This window comes from Rhipicephalus microplus, chromosome 4 (genome assembly GCF_043290135.1).
Source record: "Rhipicephalus microplus isolate Deutch F79 chromosome 4, USDA_Rmic, whole genome shotgun sequence".
Classification (NCBI taxonomy): domain Eukaryota; kingdom Metazoa; phylum Arthropoda; class Arachnida; order Ixodida; family Ixodidae; genus Rhipicephalus; species Rhipicephalus microplus.
Genome location: NC_134703.1, coordinates 186,438,397 through 186,454,772, shown reverse-complemented (window position 1 = coordinate 186,454,772; position 16,376 = coordinate 186,438,397). Strand labels below are relative to the sequence as shown.

General features: G+C 44.0%; 1 protein-coding gene across 1 annotated transcript in view; it reads right to left on the bottom strand.

The window, feature by feature from the left end:
* The window catches only part of LOC119173009 (phospholipid-transporting ATPase ABCA3), a 94,394-nt gene that overhangs the window by 55,546 nt on the left and 22,472 nt on the right, over nt 1-16,376 (bottom strand). The window contains exon 2 of the mRNA XM_075893877.1: nt 2,076-2,263. Within this exon, the coding sequence (XP_075749992.1) occupies nt 2,076-2,263 (188 nt within the window). The remainder of the gene's footprint in view (nt 1-2,075; nt 2,264-16,376) is intronic.

The following is a 16,376-nucleotide window of genomic DNA, read 5'->3' as shown; positions in this document are numbered from 1 at the left end:
TCATTGATTGGCTTCTTGCCTATCAGTTTCTGTCATTCCTTCTTCAAGTGTAGGCGAATTAGAGACCGTACCATTCTATGGTCACTGCAGCGTACCTTGCCAACCACTTCCATATTCTGCACGATGCCTGGGTGTGCACTCATTATAAAGTCTATTTCGTTCTTGTTTTCGCCATTAGGGCTCCTCCATGTCGACTAGCGGTTTCCTTGTTTTCGGTAGAAGGTATTCAATATCCGTATATAATTGCGTTCTGCGAATTCTACTAGTAATTCTCCTCTGGCGTCTCTAGAACCGATGCCATAATCTCCTACTGCCTGGTCTCCAGCCTGCTTCTTCCCTACCTTTGCGTTAAAGTCGCCCATCACTATAGTATACTGTGTTTTTACCTTACTCATTGCCGATTCCACGTCTTCATAGAAGCTTTCAACTGAAGGGTCCTCATGGCTGGATGTAGGCGCGTAAGCCTGTACTACCTTCATCTTGTATCTTTTATTCAGTTCAATTACAATACCTACCACTCATTGATGCTATAGTATTCCTCTATGTTGCCAGCTATGTTTCTGTGAATGAGGAACCCCACTCCCAGTTCTCTTCTGTCTGCCAAGCCCCGATAGCAAAGGACGTGCCCTCTCTATAGCACAGTATAGGCCTCATCTGTCCTCCTAACCTCACTGAGCCCTATTATATCCCATTTAACACCCTCTAGCTCCTTGAATAGTACAGCTAGACTTCCATCACTAGGTAAGGTTCTACCGTTAAATGTTGCCAAGTTCAGATTCCAATGGCAGCCTGTCGGGATCCAGAGATTCTTATCACCCTCTGCTGCGTTGCAGATCTGACCGCTGCCGTGGTCAGTTGCTTCGCAGCTGCTGGGGACTGAGGGCCGTGAGTTATTTGACGTATGCATGTGGGAGGTAGTGGCCAGATACTGCGCCAGGGCGGCCAATTCTTCTCTGGTGAGGGAGTGCGTTCCCGGCGGTGGTTGCCGGTGAGGCCACACCCCAGGCCTCTTAATGCAGTTACATCAACACGTGGATTTTTTTAAAATCCGGTTGGGAACTGCGCGGCACCGGGATTTAAACCACGGACCTGTTGCATGCGAGGCGGATGCTCTAACCACTACGCAATTGCCACCCTGACAACTGGAACCACCCAATTGGCAACTGCAAGTGGCAACTGCAACCACCCAATTACCAAAGCCGAATTCTCTCGAGTATATGTTACCCTTATGAATATATATTTGACAGAGAAATTGCGAAATTGTGATTCAGTAGCAACACTGGCACCTATACTACGGGAGTGCTCGAGCTTAGATTTCCAAACAATGAGAGAACAGGAGGAGACAGTCTCGCTGAGAGGAAGCTCTGCTCTGCTCCGCATTAAAAGAATAATTTTGGTCCGTCCAGCCCGTTAGGAAGCCGCCGGAGCTCAAGGCCTTGCGTCCTATGCTAAACTCAGACCAGAAGCAATCACACCCTTAACGTTTCCCCGTATCATCCCCACACAGACACGTTCAAATATAGCTTTTTTCCGCGAACAATTGAGCGTTGGAATTTGTTGCCTGGCCACGTGCGCTCTCTTGACTTGCTTACATTTCCTTCTGAAATACAACTATTGTAAACTACGTACATATACCGCTTTGTTTCCTTTCCCCCTTTGTACGAGTGCACTTTTGTACTTAGATGTGTGTATTAGGTCGATTTTATGTAACCCTTTACCATGCCGCTAAAACTGTACACTTCCTTCTATGTTGACTTTCGAATACCTGGTTTCGTCGTTACTATGTTTTCTTTCTTTCTTTTTTTTGTTTCATTATTGAACTTGTTCGATGCACGGTTTTGTGCAATGTACCCACTCCTGCTATAGCCCCAAGAGGGGCTGCAGTATGTTAAAATAAAAAAATATTAAAAAAAACAGTGACTCAGGCTCACCCAAGATCACTTTGCAGGACCTATCAGAACGTATTTCTTCCACCAGTTTGAGATGTCGCAAACTTACGTAGTAGCATTGGTACGTGAAGCTCCGCAATATAATTGAGAACAACTGGCTGTGGCGCAGCTTAGGCAGAAACTTACCTGTAATAGTCACATCTTTTGGTGGCATGTTCTTCTAAACCTGTGACATCAATAATTTGAGCAACTACATAGGGTAGGTTTTCTTCAGGTACACCTCGGAGGCGGCCGAACAGGTAGAGGTTTTCGTAAGCGTTCAGCTTCCCCAGTAGCGCGTCACCCTGAGGGCAGTAGCCGATTCGAGATTGCCACTGCAGTGATGAAAACAAGAAAGTAAACTTGAATTATAAATAGAAACAAAGTGTAGTTTTTTGGTGTTGTTCGCATAAATATATAATAACACAGGGTTTCAGAATATTTTACCGCCCAATGAACTTTTCATTCGTTACATATAAGTATTTTACCCACATTATATTTCGCGCACAACTGCAAATTTACTAGGGTAACCAGTTGTGGGAGTTTGTTGGGCCGCCCCGCCGTGGTGGTCAAGTGGCTAATGTACTCGGCTGCTGACCCGCTGGTCGCGGGATCGAATCCCGGCTGCGGCGGCTGCATTTCTGATGGAGGCGGAAATGTTGCAGGCCTGTGTGGTCAGATACGGGTGCACGTTAATGAACCTCAGGTGGTCACAATTTCCGAAGCCCTACACTACGGCGTCTCTCTTAATCATAGGGTGGTTTCGGGACGTTAAATCCCAAAATGAATCATTTTGTTGGGCCATGAAAAATCGGTGGCATTGAAGCAAGAAATGTATATATAGTAGCCCAACAATACCTTATTGCAATATGCTACGTGTCTCAACAAGGCCAGTGCCACGCGTAGCTATCAGTTTATTGCAATGTGATCCCGTGAAAATGACAAAATTGTGCAATAAGTTTTCAACAAAAGCACCGCCGAAATATTTGCGGGAGTTTGCGATAGTTTTAGGCTGCTGGATAATGATGGTACACGTGATGTGATGCGAGAGCAGGAATACATACTTGAGCTTACAGCAGCAATTGTCATGATAAGTAAATTTCCAGAAACTCATAGGCACGGTACACTAGCCATGAGGTGCCATCAAATTTTGTCTTATCCACCCAGTTTCATCAGCATCGGCACGAAGAGCTACAAAGAAAACCCCCTAACAATAAAAAGACATAAAGAAGTGCTTCGTGGTTCATTACTTATCGCATAAACTGCATGCGCACTTGGAAACTTGTAGATGGATAATTTTCATTCTTGTTAAAAAATGCAACATCAAGGCTAATTTTTATCGCACCTATCCAGCTTTGCTACTTTTCCTCACTATGCTATGTATTCTGGCGCTGCTGTCACAGCAGGAAGTTCGAGTGCCCCTTACCATAAAAGATGGTGCGTGCTCCTAACCAGTTTGAAGACTGCAACACCTCAAACACAGTACGGATACCAAGAACGTCGCAGTGAAGTGAATATTTCAATATCATGTTTGTTATTGAGACGTGGCACCACGGAGAAATCACTGGGTCAGATAGTGTTTACACTTGCGGAGGGTCTATCCTGCACAGCATGCAATAGGTGCAACCGCAGTGGCAGGCAGACACAGCGATTACAGTGGTAAAAATTGTGCTCTAATATTCATTTGTTTGCAGATGACTGTGTGATATTTCGTAAGATTAATAATAGTGACGACATTAGAATCCTTCAGTCTGATCTAACCGCTGTTTCTAACTGGTGCCAAACTTGGCTGATGGAATTAAACATTAACAAATGTAAGGTTATGCATGTATCCCGCAACCCCAAGCATCAGTCAACTTATTACCTAAACAACATAGCTTTAGAACTAGTTACATCATATAAGTACCTTGGAGTGCACATTACAACTAATCTCAGCTGGTCAACACATATTGAACATATCATCAACAACGCTAATAGCATGTTAGGGTATTTAGCCGCAATTTTTCTAGAGCCCCATCGTCACTAAAATTATCGCTTTACAAATCCTCAATACGCCCCAAGTTAGAGTACGCAGCATCAGTATGGGATCCAAGCCAAGAAAATCTAATCGCTTCTCTCGAGCTTGTTCAAAATAATTCCGCTCGCTTTATCCTGTCAAACTATAACCGTACTGCCAGCATACCTTCAATGAAAAGCAGCCTTTCCCTTCCCTCTTTATCATCACGCAGGAAACTTTTTCGGTTAACTATGCTACATAAAATATATTATCATTCCTTCCTGCGCAACGAACTCTTACCCCAACCACTATACATTTCCCATCGCATTGATCACCGTCACAAGGTTGGCATTAACTATTATCATACAAAATCTGCCACTCAGTCATTCTTGCCCCGTTCGTCCCGGGAATGGAACCACCTTCCCGCTGAAATTGCGGGTATCACCGATAACCAACTGTTCCGTGCTGCCTTAGCCAATATTGTATATGCAGAAATATCTGATGTTTGATCTGTGTTTGTGTGACCACATTGTTGCGATAATACTAATTTGTTTTGTCTTTCCTTTTCCTTTTTATGTACACAACGTTTTTTGTAACCATGCTACCTCATGTTATGCCTTTGTTCTGTACCACTCCCCTCTGTAATGCCTCTGGCCCTGATGGTATAATAAATAAATAAATAAATAAATAAATAAATCAATAAATAAATAAATAAATAAATAAATAAATAAATAAATAAATAAATAAATAAAAAGAGCAATGAACTAACTCACCCACAAGAGTGTCTAGTGGAAGTAAAATTCTTGTCCTGGAATCTCTTTTATATGTATCTACACAAGTCTAAGCCCCCAGGAATAGGTTTTGAAATCAGATTCCCACGACTGGCCCATACAAATTGAGATAATGAGCTGCAGGACTCAGGCGCTTCAAATGTCATTCTTGCTCCAAGGCTATAAACCAGTAGAGAAGATTCTCTTTATTGGCAGAAGGAATAACATCACTCGATGCATTTGCATATTCACTGCAGTTGTGTTAACCGGCGGCTGTTAGTTAAGGAATAGTATTATGAACTTCCTTTATATTATGTACCCGCTTGTGGGACTACGTATGTGTACATTTAATTACGTTTTTATTGCGACAGCAATAATATGGACACTCTCGGCTGGATTTTGCCGCCGGCGCCAACATGGGCGTCGGCGTCGATGTCATGCACTGTATATGTATACTATCTATATATATATGAAAACGCAACAAGGAAAAAAAAAATACAGAAAAACCGTCGGGCGCGCGGAATTGAACGTGGGACCTCTGCGTCGGGAAAGCGAGGCGTTAACCACTGAGCCACCCCGGAGCACATTTTTTACCCTTCAAACGCAAGCAACTTATGCCAAGCACTTACCGCTGCTCACGATCATCTCGGGGGGGGGGGGGGGGAGGGATAGTGTTTCTCAGGATTACCAGCAAGATGGCGCAATGAGCGTGCATCGCCACATCGCGCGGCGGCGCCAGCTATAATCTCCTACGCGTACTTTGCCCGGATTAGAGAAGGGGAGCAACGCTCCCTCACGCGCCCTTATTTCGCGGCGGCGAGGAAAGAAAGGTCGTACGCTTTGGCTGGCCTCGGGTTTTACCTGGAAAAATTCTGCTGTAGTTACCGGGTGCACAAAGATCACTGCAATCATTGCAGTCTCCGTTGGTGAAAAGTGCGCGCTTTTCGAACACAGCAAAGTAACAAATGAGACGCTTATTTGCGTGCATCCGTACATGTGAGTACGTTTAGTGCATTATTTGTGCATGAGGGACGTGGGGCATGTTTCGCTCTGCTTTCAATGTTGCGCGTGACTTTTCAATTTGTCGCTATCGCGTTCATTGCTGCGCCTTTCTGGCAAAGCGTGAATTTTTTCGTATTGTCTAATTATCTGTATTCTGTAACGAAAAATTGTCTGCCTACCCGTCCCCCATATAGGTCTTGGGCACTACGTGTACACGACAGATAAAAATATAAAATAGAGCCACCAACTTCTGTCGAAACTAGGTCGATTTGTCCGTCTCCAGTCACGTGTTCTTGCTCATCGCCTGAAGCATGGGGTTGTACTTCCACAAATGCAAGGAACATTCGAAACACTGCATTTGACGGCACTGCAGGCACAAGCTGGATTACATTGTGGGATCGCAATCATCTAGACGCGATGGAGTGCGACGGCACTGCTGGCATTACGTCTAATCCATTTGTTCTCGTCGTACAACTTGCCGCTTTCTTTCTACTGATGCCGGCTTAGTGTGATGTAATAGGCTGGCAAGCTGCGATCAACGCTTGACAACCGACGATCCTCACGTCTGTAACACGTCGACGGCGCATGCGCACATCAACTGTATCAAGACTACACCCCCTTCATCAACAGCGGCTGCCACTTTAGCGAGCCTCGACGGATCATTGACGGCACTGCAGGCAACACGCTGGAGTATAAAATGGAATCGCCACCATCCAGGCGACATGGGACACTGATGCATTGCTGGCACGAAGTCTAATTCGTTTGTTTTCTTCGTACAGGTGAGCAGAGACCGTGGCAAATGTTCTCGCTCAAATAATATTTCTCTAGTTGTGCTGTCGGGCCCGAGGCTGCTATGCCTATTAGTCTCTAAAAATAGTCACTTTCTAGGGACGTTGGCACAAACCCTTGATCCGGAACAGAGCTAACCCTCCTCCTTAAACAGATTGAACAAGTTGCTGAAAACGTCAAAGAAATCAGGAATGACCAACTAACTCCCATCGTATGTAAACTGGAAAACAGTAGCAGCTCTCAATGATGAGGCTTCCTCATGTGTAACCGCACTGAACAAATTACAGCAATCCCTTTCAGCTGTGGAAGTCAGACTAGGCCGCCTTGAAAAGCGCTCGCGACAGTGTAGTCTAACAGTGTATGGAATTTCAGAGAATAGCAAAGAAAAGTACAAGGACCTTGCAGAAATTGTTATGAACATATAATAAAGAATGTACTTCAACTAGAACCCATGGGTATCTAGCGAATCCATGGACTAGGAAAACATTTCATTAATAATGCACGCTCTGTAACACTACAGCTTCTAGAGTTCTGGAATAAAATGGCAATACTTCAGAATTGCTGTAAATTAAAAGAGTAAAAAATCGCGGTGGGAGAACATTTGGATTCTCGCCCTGAGTGCGAAACATCAGAAACGAACTGTGGGAAACAGCTAAGGTAAAGAAATTGGTGGGTGAAACGTTAAATTCCGCGTTTTACAAGTTAAAAAATCACAATGAAGTATTAAGATGGGATGAGGATGCAAACTGCATACGGCCTATTAAGCGCAACCCTCAAAAAAAAAAAAAAAAGAAACCCAAGTACGCACGTCGCGACCACGCAAAACCCAGAAACGCTCGAAGCAAAATTTTCAAACAAAAACGTTCGCAGCATTATTCTAAAGGCAGCCTGGCTAGAATCATTTTTACTGAGCACAGATCCCGACTTTTTCGCACTGACCGAAACGTCGCTGTCAAGTGACGTCAGGTACTTTGAAATAACTGGAGCAACGTGTGAGAACGGGCTAGGTGGTATTCCATGTTTTTTTTTTTTCAGCTGAAGCTTAAGAAAGACAGACAACGGACTAAGGTAACAACGAGGACGAGCGCTAATTTCCATGTGAAATGTTATTGCAAAGCAGCAAGAATATATACTTCTCACATGAAATCACAATTATATCAATCAATATACAAAGAGGAAGATGAAATAAAAGCAAGTAGGAGGGAAGTGTACATAGAAAAACAACGTGCCAGTGAATTCAAGTAATCTAGGTCCTTTTCGTCAGTGCAATGAAGAGCTTGCTAACGCAGCTACGATTTGCTATTGCCGTTGCTTCAATGATGAGCCTAGTATACGGTTGTAAGGGTGAGTAGACAACAAAGTTTTGTAAAATGCTGGCATGCGTTTTCATTCTACGTGATGAGTCACCAGGAGAGCATCCGAGCCCGTGTTTACTTTCTGGTTCTGTTCAAGCAATCACCACGAAATTCTGCAATCTTAGGTGGAGACAGATTTACAAGTTGGGGAGGTTTGGTCATCTTAAGAGAAGGTAATGTGTTCAGTGCCCTCCTAGATGTTGAAGGAGTAAAAGCAGTTTTTGTGAAATGCACCTAACCTTCTGATTGATTGATTGATATGTGGAGTTTAACGTCCCAAAACCACCATATGGTTATGAGAGACGCCATAGTGAAGGGCTCCGGAAATTCGGACCACCAGGGGTTCTTTAACGTGCACCCGAATCTGAGCACACGGGCCTACAACATTTCCGCCTCCATCGGAAATGCAGCCGCTGCAGCCGGGATTCGATCGCGTGACCTGCGGGTCAGCAGCCGAGTACATTAGCCACTAGACCTCCGCGGTGGGGCGCACCTAACCTTGTGTCCAATAATAAATCGTTGCGTGTTTGGCAGTCTCTCGTCATTCTTAGGAGCAACGCATTAACTGTATTAATGACCTTACCTTCATGCTCTCTCACGTATGATTATTACTGGTTGGCGTTTTAAGCTTCCTGATATCGACTGGTTCAGTATGAACCATCAGTCACCTTCGTCCGACATTATTATTGATACTAAGCTGACATTTATTCTTTCTCAAACTATAAAAGAACCTACTCGTGCACAGGGGTGTTCTTCAAACGTGTTTGATTTAGTTTTTATTAGTGACCAATTTTACGCAGACAAGGCCTCCATTGAACTAATAGATGGCATATCTAATCAAAAGATAGCATTATGCTCGATTCCTATACGTGAGTGTATCGGGCATTCAAGTTCAGTTTTGCCTCATCTCGAATTCAGCAATTTCGGTGACGCTGCGGCATCTCGATTTCAGCAATGCGAAAGTAAATAAAGTGAAACTGAAACTGACTAGTATTCTGAAGCAGCGATCACAAGAACTTAGCTCATTTGAGAAGCTAGCCGGTCACCCGCATGTTCATATTGAAACGTTGTGGCTGAAATCTAAAGAAGTTGTATCGTATTGCATTTCTCGCGACATACCTGCTGAAAAAAAAACTTGGAAGAACAATTCAATCTTTGGATAAATCGTGAAATAATTCATACAAAACGTAAAGTGCCCGAGAAAGCCTTCAAAACACACATCGAATCCAGCAATTACTTAGAAACTTACAAAAGATATTCATTCAATAAAGTCTCAAGTTAGAGCAGCCCAAAATTACTACTTTTTTTTCGCCTCACCGAACTTCATGAATGACGCACCTCAAATATTCTGTAACTATCTAAATTCAAAAAGTAAAAAAAAATATTGTGCGTTGTCTCCAGAAGAAAACAAACACTTGTCTTATTTGTTCAACAAGCATTTCTATTCAGTTTTCACTGCTGACAACGAAATTCCTCCGCCTCTAGAAATTCATTGCGTTAACCCATTGAACCTTTCCACATGAACGAAGGAGGTATATTTGATCTTTTGCTAAAAACTCAAAGATCAAGAAACAACCAAGAACTGATAATATACTGAATGAGTTCATGATCCGTTATCTCGTATGTATAACTTAATATCTGTTCGATATCCTAAACCTGTCTTTAACAAAAAGCTCACCTCCAATGGACTAGTGAATGGCACAGGTGATACCAATTCACAAATCTGGTAGTGAAGTATACGTCGCTAATTATCACCCGACGACCTCAACATGCACCACTTGCAAAGTACTAGAGCACATTATACTTAAGCATATGACCATTTATCTTGAAAACAAGACATTTTGTCATCATCCCAGAACAGGTTTCATAACAGGCTGTCCACCGTTACGCAACTTACCGAAGTAATACATGAACTGTATTCAGCCATCGATCATCAAAAGCAGATTGACCCTATCGCACTGGACTTTTCAAAAACATTTGTCCCGGTTTCACATCAAACGTTAATAAATAAATTGCAGGCGACAATATGCAATGAACCAATGCCAATCTGGATGAATGCATATGAAGCCAAGCGTATACAATTTGTTAAAATAAACCAGCGAAAATCGGCACTCAGGGAAGTTGCGTCAGGTGTACCACCACAGGGCAGCGTTTTAGCTCCTATTCTATTCCTTATTTTTGTTACTATTGCAAAGCAATTATGCGGGCACTCTCGGCAGAATTTTCCGCCGCCGTTCACGTCGACGACCACCTTCATTAACCGTATAAGTATACGTATATATATATATATATATATATATATATATATATATATATATATATATATATATATATATATATATATATATATATATATATATATACATGAAAACGCAATAAAGAAAAATAATGCCGAAAAAATGATGGGATAGGAAGCAGCAGCGGTGCGCAAGCCGTTGAACCAGCTGAAAATGGCGTCGATACGGGTGCTGGAAGAACGCCTTAAAGCGAAACTCGGTGGAGGCTTTATTCGAGTAAACGTTTTTTAGAAACGCTAGTTTTTTCGCAGATAAACGAGCCAAAAGAGTGCCTCCACTCGACGTGCGGCCGAGCGTTGCGGGCGGTGGAGAGGCTGAAGTGAGAGAGAAGTGTGTTGCGAGCGGGCGGAGGAGCAACACCACGTGGGTGCGTTAGGTTAACTTTCCTACTCCAGCCGCTGTAGTTAGGGTGAGCAGGCAGCAGGTGAGAGAGAGAGTGACGTCCTGGAGCCGCTGCGACTTGACCTAATTTGCATTGTTCGAACTGCAGCGGGGGAACGCGGCGCCAGGAGTTGCCACGGAAACACTGACGGACAGCGTTCCACAGGCTAGTCACAAAGCTGCTTCACATCTGAAAGACACCGGCATGCCGAATCAAATTTCCGATCTATTGCTTATGAGTGCATGGCGTTAGCCACTGAGTTACGTAGACGCACCAGGTCCCGGAAACTCAAGTTCCCGCGATGGCGGTAGAGGGCGAAAAAATCGACTGCGGCGAGTTTCGTCCTTTGCGCAAGAGTGGAATTACTAACTCCTCTTTCGGTGGACGGATCAGTTACGGTGCATTTTTTAGGGTTATTCTAATATATGAGTCGCGAAACTGCGTTCCCAAACTCGAACACGCCATTGGCCGACCTGGCGGGAGTGAGCCGATCGTCGTGCCATCTAGAAGCGACAGTACAAAGCACCGCATCACAACTTGTGCGTGCGCTTTTTTTTTTGGCTGCTCAACACCGCACGCAACATTGGTGTTGTCACCTTAATAAATGGCCTTAGCTTGCACGGCGCCCGCTGCCGCTGTCAGCTGTTTTCGCTCTGCAAAGGCGTAATCAAAGCCGGGTGAAAGCGTCAAGGTTCATTTAATCGAAGGTGGTGTTTGCAATTTCGTGCTACGATGGTTCTAACGCTACACCCTGATTATTTCTATTACTCCTCGTTTGCTCGTTTGAAAATGGGCACTGAAGATCGATTGCTCACGGGGAGTTTGACGAATCATTTTAACTATTATGCTCTGCGGTTCACGATGTGTCTGACTAACACGATGGTAGTGATGACCGCACAAATAAGGCACAGATACGGTAGAGTGCAAACCAAAACACAAAAGCACCGATCAGTACTTACTGTGAATTGGCTGCTTTGTCTTGCACGCAGTGATTCGATTCCACTAATAGCGAAATCATTGAAACACCAGCTGGGATGGCACATAATTATGAAAGCCCGATGACAAGAAAGTGGGAACATTGAACATTGCAGTTAACTTGCGACTAGCACTGCAAGCGTTCTGTTCAAGTGCTATGTTCGTGGAGTCTTTCCAATGGCACCGGCGTCTGCTGCTCGGGCAACGTCGTCTGCTGCCGTTGACAGACTTACAGGTTGAACCCACCCGGATCAACGCTGCATCCCGCTTGCATCACGCCTTGGCGCTCACTATTTTGCTGAAGTGTAAACATCGTGGGCTCGCCACATGAATCTTATAAACTACCGACTTCGCTGCACCATCCATCTGAGCAGACGGGCACACATTACGCTGTGCTCTCTGTGTACCACACGAACATGAATACTTCTAGCGCAATGTGGAACACATGAAAAATGACACAGCATCAAGAGAAGAAGCAGCTCCTCTGTCCTTTATCACGTCTCCAGCACTGCGACAATGTAACATATTCAGCACCCTTAGGACCAACTCACCTAAGAACAAGCTCTAGGCGCTGCCTTGCTGTTTAGCAGAATGCGGCGGCGCTCACGATCTTGCTGAACGCAAAAAAAAAAAACAAAATATTGCGTTTTCTAGTTAGTTTAGTTGTCAAAAGATGGCAATAAAATTTACTCACTTCCACCATTTTAGCCAATGCTGTGTTCGGATGTTGATACATGGAGCCTATGGGGAGTTTCGCCACTCGTATGATTGAATAACTCTGGCATTTTCCCTGTTAGGGGTGCTTAACGCGGCTGAAATTTTTAGATGCGGAGCATCGAATACTCGAGGCTTGTAGTGCGGCGCCGTCCGCAAGCTTCCTCCCCCTTCTTCCACCATCTGTGCATCCCTTCCTCCTCTACACACCGCGCGCGCTTCACTCCTCCACCATCTGTGCACCCTTCCTCCTCTACACACCGCGTGCGCTTCTCCTCTTCACGAACATTCGCTAGCTGTATAATGTAGCGCGCATGCGCCGTCACGCTTCGAGAACATCGGCAGCTGACGCGCGCGCATGCGCCGTCGCGCTTCGAGAACATCAGCAGCTGACGCGCGCGCATGCGCCGCTGCGCTTCTCCCCCTTCTCGAACATTCGACAGCTGACAGTGCATGCGCCGTCGCGCTGTATATATACTCAAGGTTGGCGCTCGCTCGCTCAGTTGCCGCTCTTCGGTTGGTTTGTACAGCGCGTCGACGTCCAAGGTCGCGGTGAAACGAATTCCAAAGAATCCACAAACACAATGATCGACTTCCCTTCGACCAGCGCCGCCCTTTCGCATACGTGTGTACGTGTTCACTCATTTAACACCCCCTTTTACAACCACGTTAATCAATTTAGCCATTGACCCAAGTAAGTCGCAATTTAACACCCCATTTCACAACCACGTTAACCAATTTAGCCATCGACCCAAGTAAGTCGCACTTTAACACCCCGTTAACCAATTATATGCTCCGCATCCTCCTCAGTGTTCCCCCGAGGGAAGCTGCGGGCAATTTTTTATTTCCGGATATACAAAAACCGTTCGAAGAGTAGTTACTACGTCGTTTTTTATAAAAAAGTGAATAAAATATTTTGTCTTACTTTTACTAATAATACAAGAGTGGTGATTGTTTTAGTTCAAGTGTTGAGATTATCCTGACGCTCCAAAAGCAGCAGCCCATTGGCATCGATTGCGTTTCTGTCGGTTAATTTGTTCAAATTGTTCGTGGTTAGCTGCGGTACTTTTTGTCGATCGGCATTGCGAAGCTCCATTTCAATTCAGCTTTGATATATCAATGCGAGCTTGTTTGTCACACTTTACGGGCCGCTACCACGAAGCGAACGTGTCGAGGGGCTGTGAACCAAGTCAGCTGCTGTGCTTCACCGATGTCCGGCTGCGCAGCCTCGAGCGTGAAAATTCAATGCCGGCAAATCACTCGGAGACTGCCTACGAAGACGGAATAATCATGCACAATGTAGACGCGTTCACCGGTGAGTGAAAATGCGCTGCTTTGCATGTGATAATGGCCCTTTCCTTTCGCATGCACTGGAGTTTTTGTCAATTCATAAGACTTTTCGACTTGTACAGCTAATGATATGCACACCTTGTGAATGTTTGAGATTGTTTACTTCGTTGTCACATTCACTGAAAACATCTTTACTGCTAATGTAGCACAGATCACAGAGCATAAGTTCTACCTGTTTCTGCTCGAAATGAGTCTGTTGCAATATATGCTCATAAGTTCAATACATAGTAGAGCCAAGTGAACCTTTAGTACATATACGCATTTGTATATTTTTTGTAAGCATCCAATGAACCATATTACACTTGCATGAACCATATACTCCATCCAGTTGGGCAATTATCTAGCTTTGTCCTCTGAAGAACGTCACTAGAACAAGTTCATTATAATGCCATCCACAAGACAAATTCCCAAAATCAGCAATGTTATGTCTACACTACCTTTCTTATATACAGTTTTCCCATATACATTCTTCTTAATCATGCATCGCCAATCCGTTCACGCTTCTACCAAAGTAACCAGGACTGTTTTTTTTATTACAACCCAACCGCAGCCTCCAAGGAACTACTCATATCAGTGTACGCTTGGATGCCTCATAACTCTGAATTTAGCTCAAGTCAGCGGATAATGTGTCAACACTGAAAGCAAGCTCATGGGCCAAAATATTTGCAAGGTATGGTTGAAGACACTTTATTTATTGAACATTATTTGTTCAACCATTTTTGTCTTACCCTTCTCATGAGTCTGTTTTTTTCTTCTCTGAAAACTGTCTAAGAAGAGACGATTGACTTCTAAGCTAGCCACACCCAGCCGTAAGAAGCTCTACAGTTGCCATAGTGACAACCCCGTGCGCCACCAATATGCCAGGCAAACAAATGGAAGCCTTATACTGAAAAGCAGTGTTAGCGTACGGTATGTTTAAGCTGTACGAAATAGGGTACACAGATTGTTCTTTCTTGCTTTATGAATTACTCAGTTTACATGAAATGTGAAGGCTTCAAAATTCTTGGACAGTGCATGTCATGGGGTCACAAACTGTGCTTCACTGTATGTGTCAAACTTTGCATAGAGCATCAAATATAACTAGGTAACAAATGGGCTTGTAGTAGTACAAGTTTAGCAGCACTTCTTTTTCACATTGTAAAGACTGTTGAATGTAAAGACTGTTGCAAGGCAGTGGTAGGTACAGCTATAGTAGTGTTGAAACAATTACTGATAACACGTGCATGTTGGGAATGACACTATCAAAGCTTTAAAAAGAAACTGTGCAAGATCTCGCGCCTTCATTAAGCAAGACATGTCTTGCGGAAGTAGAAATCACGGAGCCGAACCATGAGAGTAAAATACCTAGAAAAATAAGGAAGAATAAGAACGGGTGGATCACACTGAGCAAGCATTCCGAAATCATGAATGATAATCTGTCACTAACCCTCAAGAGGAAGGTATATAACAGCTGCTTCTTGCCTGTACTTACCTAGGGAGCAAAAACTTGGAGACTTACAAAGAGGGTTACGCCTGATTGGGGACGACTCAGCGAACGATAGAAAGAAAAATGATAGGTGTAACCTTAATACACAAGAAGAGAGCAGAGTGGGTCAGGAAACAAATCGGTGTTGAGGATATCGTAGTTGAAATCAAGAAGAAATGGACATGGGCTGGGCACCTAGTACGCAGGCAGAATAACCGCTGGTCATTAAGGCTAACTGACTGGATTCACAGAGAAGGAAAGCGCGTGAAGTGAAGACAAAAGGTTAGGTGGGTCAATGATATTAAAAATTTTGTACGTCTAACGTGGCAGCACAAAGCACAGGACCAATTTGATTGGCCGATCATGGGAGAGGCCTTTGTCCTGCAGCGGGTGTAATCAGGCTGATGATATGCCAAAAACAAGCACCGACATGCATGAAAGCAGTGAGCCTTAGTGTTTAAACGTATGTCAATAATTGGGCTTGAAAACATGTTTGTTTACATGACACAGTTAACACAATCAAAATGAGAAGTAATCTGTAATTGGCATTCGCTTGCATTTATTCCACCGTGACTCCGTGACCATCATTCCCAGCTTGTCCAGAGGCTCCAGTTCAGCATCCGAAATCTGATCTGCTCAGAAATGTTACTGTTCAGTCGTTTTCATCCTCGAGTTTGGCTTGTTTTTGCAAAATATTGTGATCACTCGGGACGGACTTGTGCGAGCAGCAAAGCACGGGGCTCCCAGTTTGAATTAGCTATTGTGCATACCAATGTGTTCAAATTGTCGAGAGATTTCCCCCTATATAAATACACAGGGCTATGCACTTTTACTTAACCGAGTTCAAATAACGACCTCTTACTGTAATATTACTTGTTCTATGTAAAATACCTGACGCATGACAAGGCCCATCGCGGTGGTCTAGTTACTCATCACGGTGGCTAAGGTAATCGGCTGCTGACCCGCAAGTCACGGGTTTGAATCCCGGATGCGGCGGCTGCATTTCCGATGGAGGCGGAAATGTTGTAGGCCCGTGTGCTGAGATTTGGGTGCACGTTAAAGAACCTCAGGTGGTCAAAATTTTCGGAGCCCTCCACTACGGCGTCTCTCATGAGGTGGTTTTGGGACGTTAAGCCCCACATATCAATCAATCATGACGCATGACAAGGCATTTCAAAGGTATGTTAATTTTTAACAGAACGATGACTGAGTGCACTCAGTAGGTATAATTAAAGTTGACCAGTGTTTGTACATGATGATAGTTCGAATGTCTACTAACAGCTATTTCCTTTATAATGCTGTGAGATAGGTAGCAAAAAGGACTAGTTTTCTATGATAACCAAGTTAAGAGCT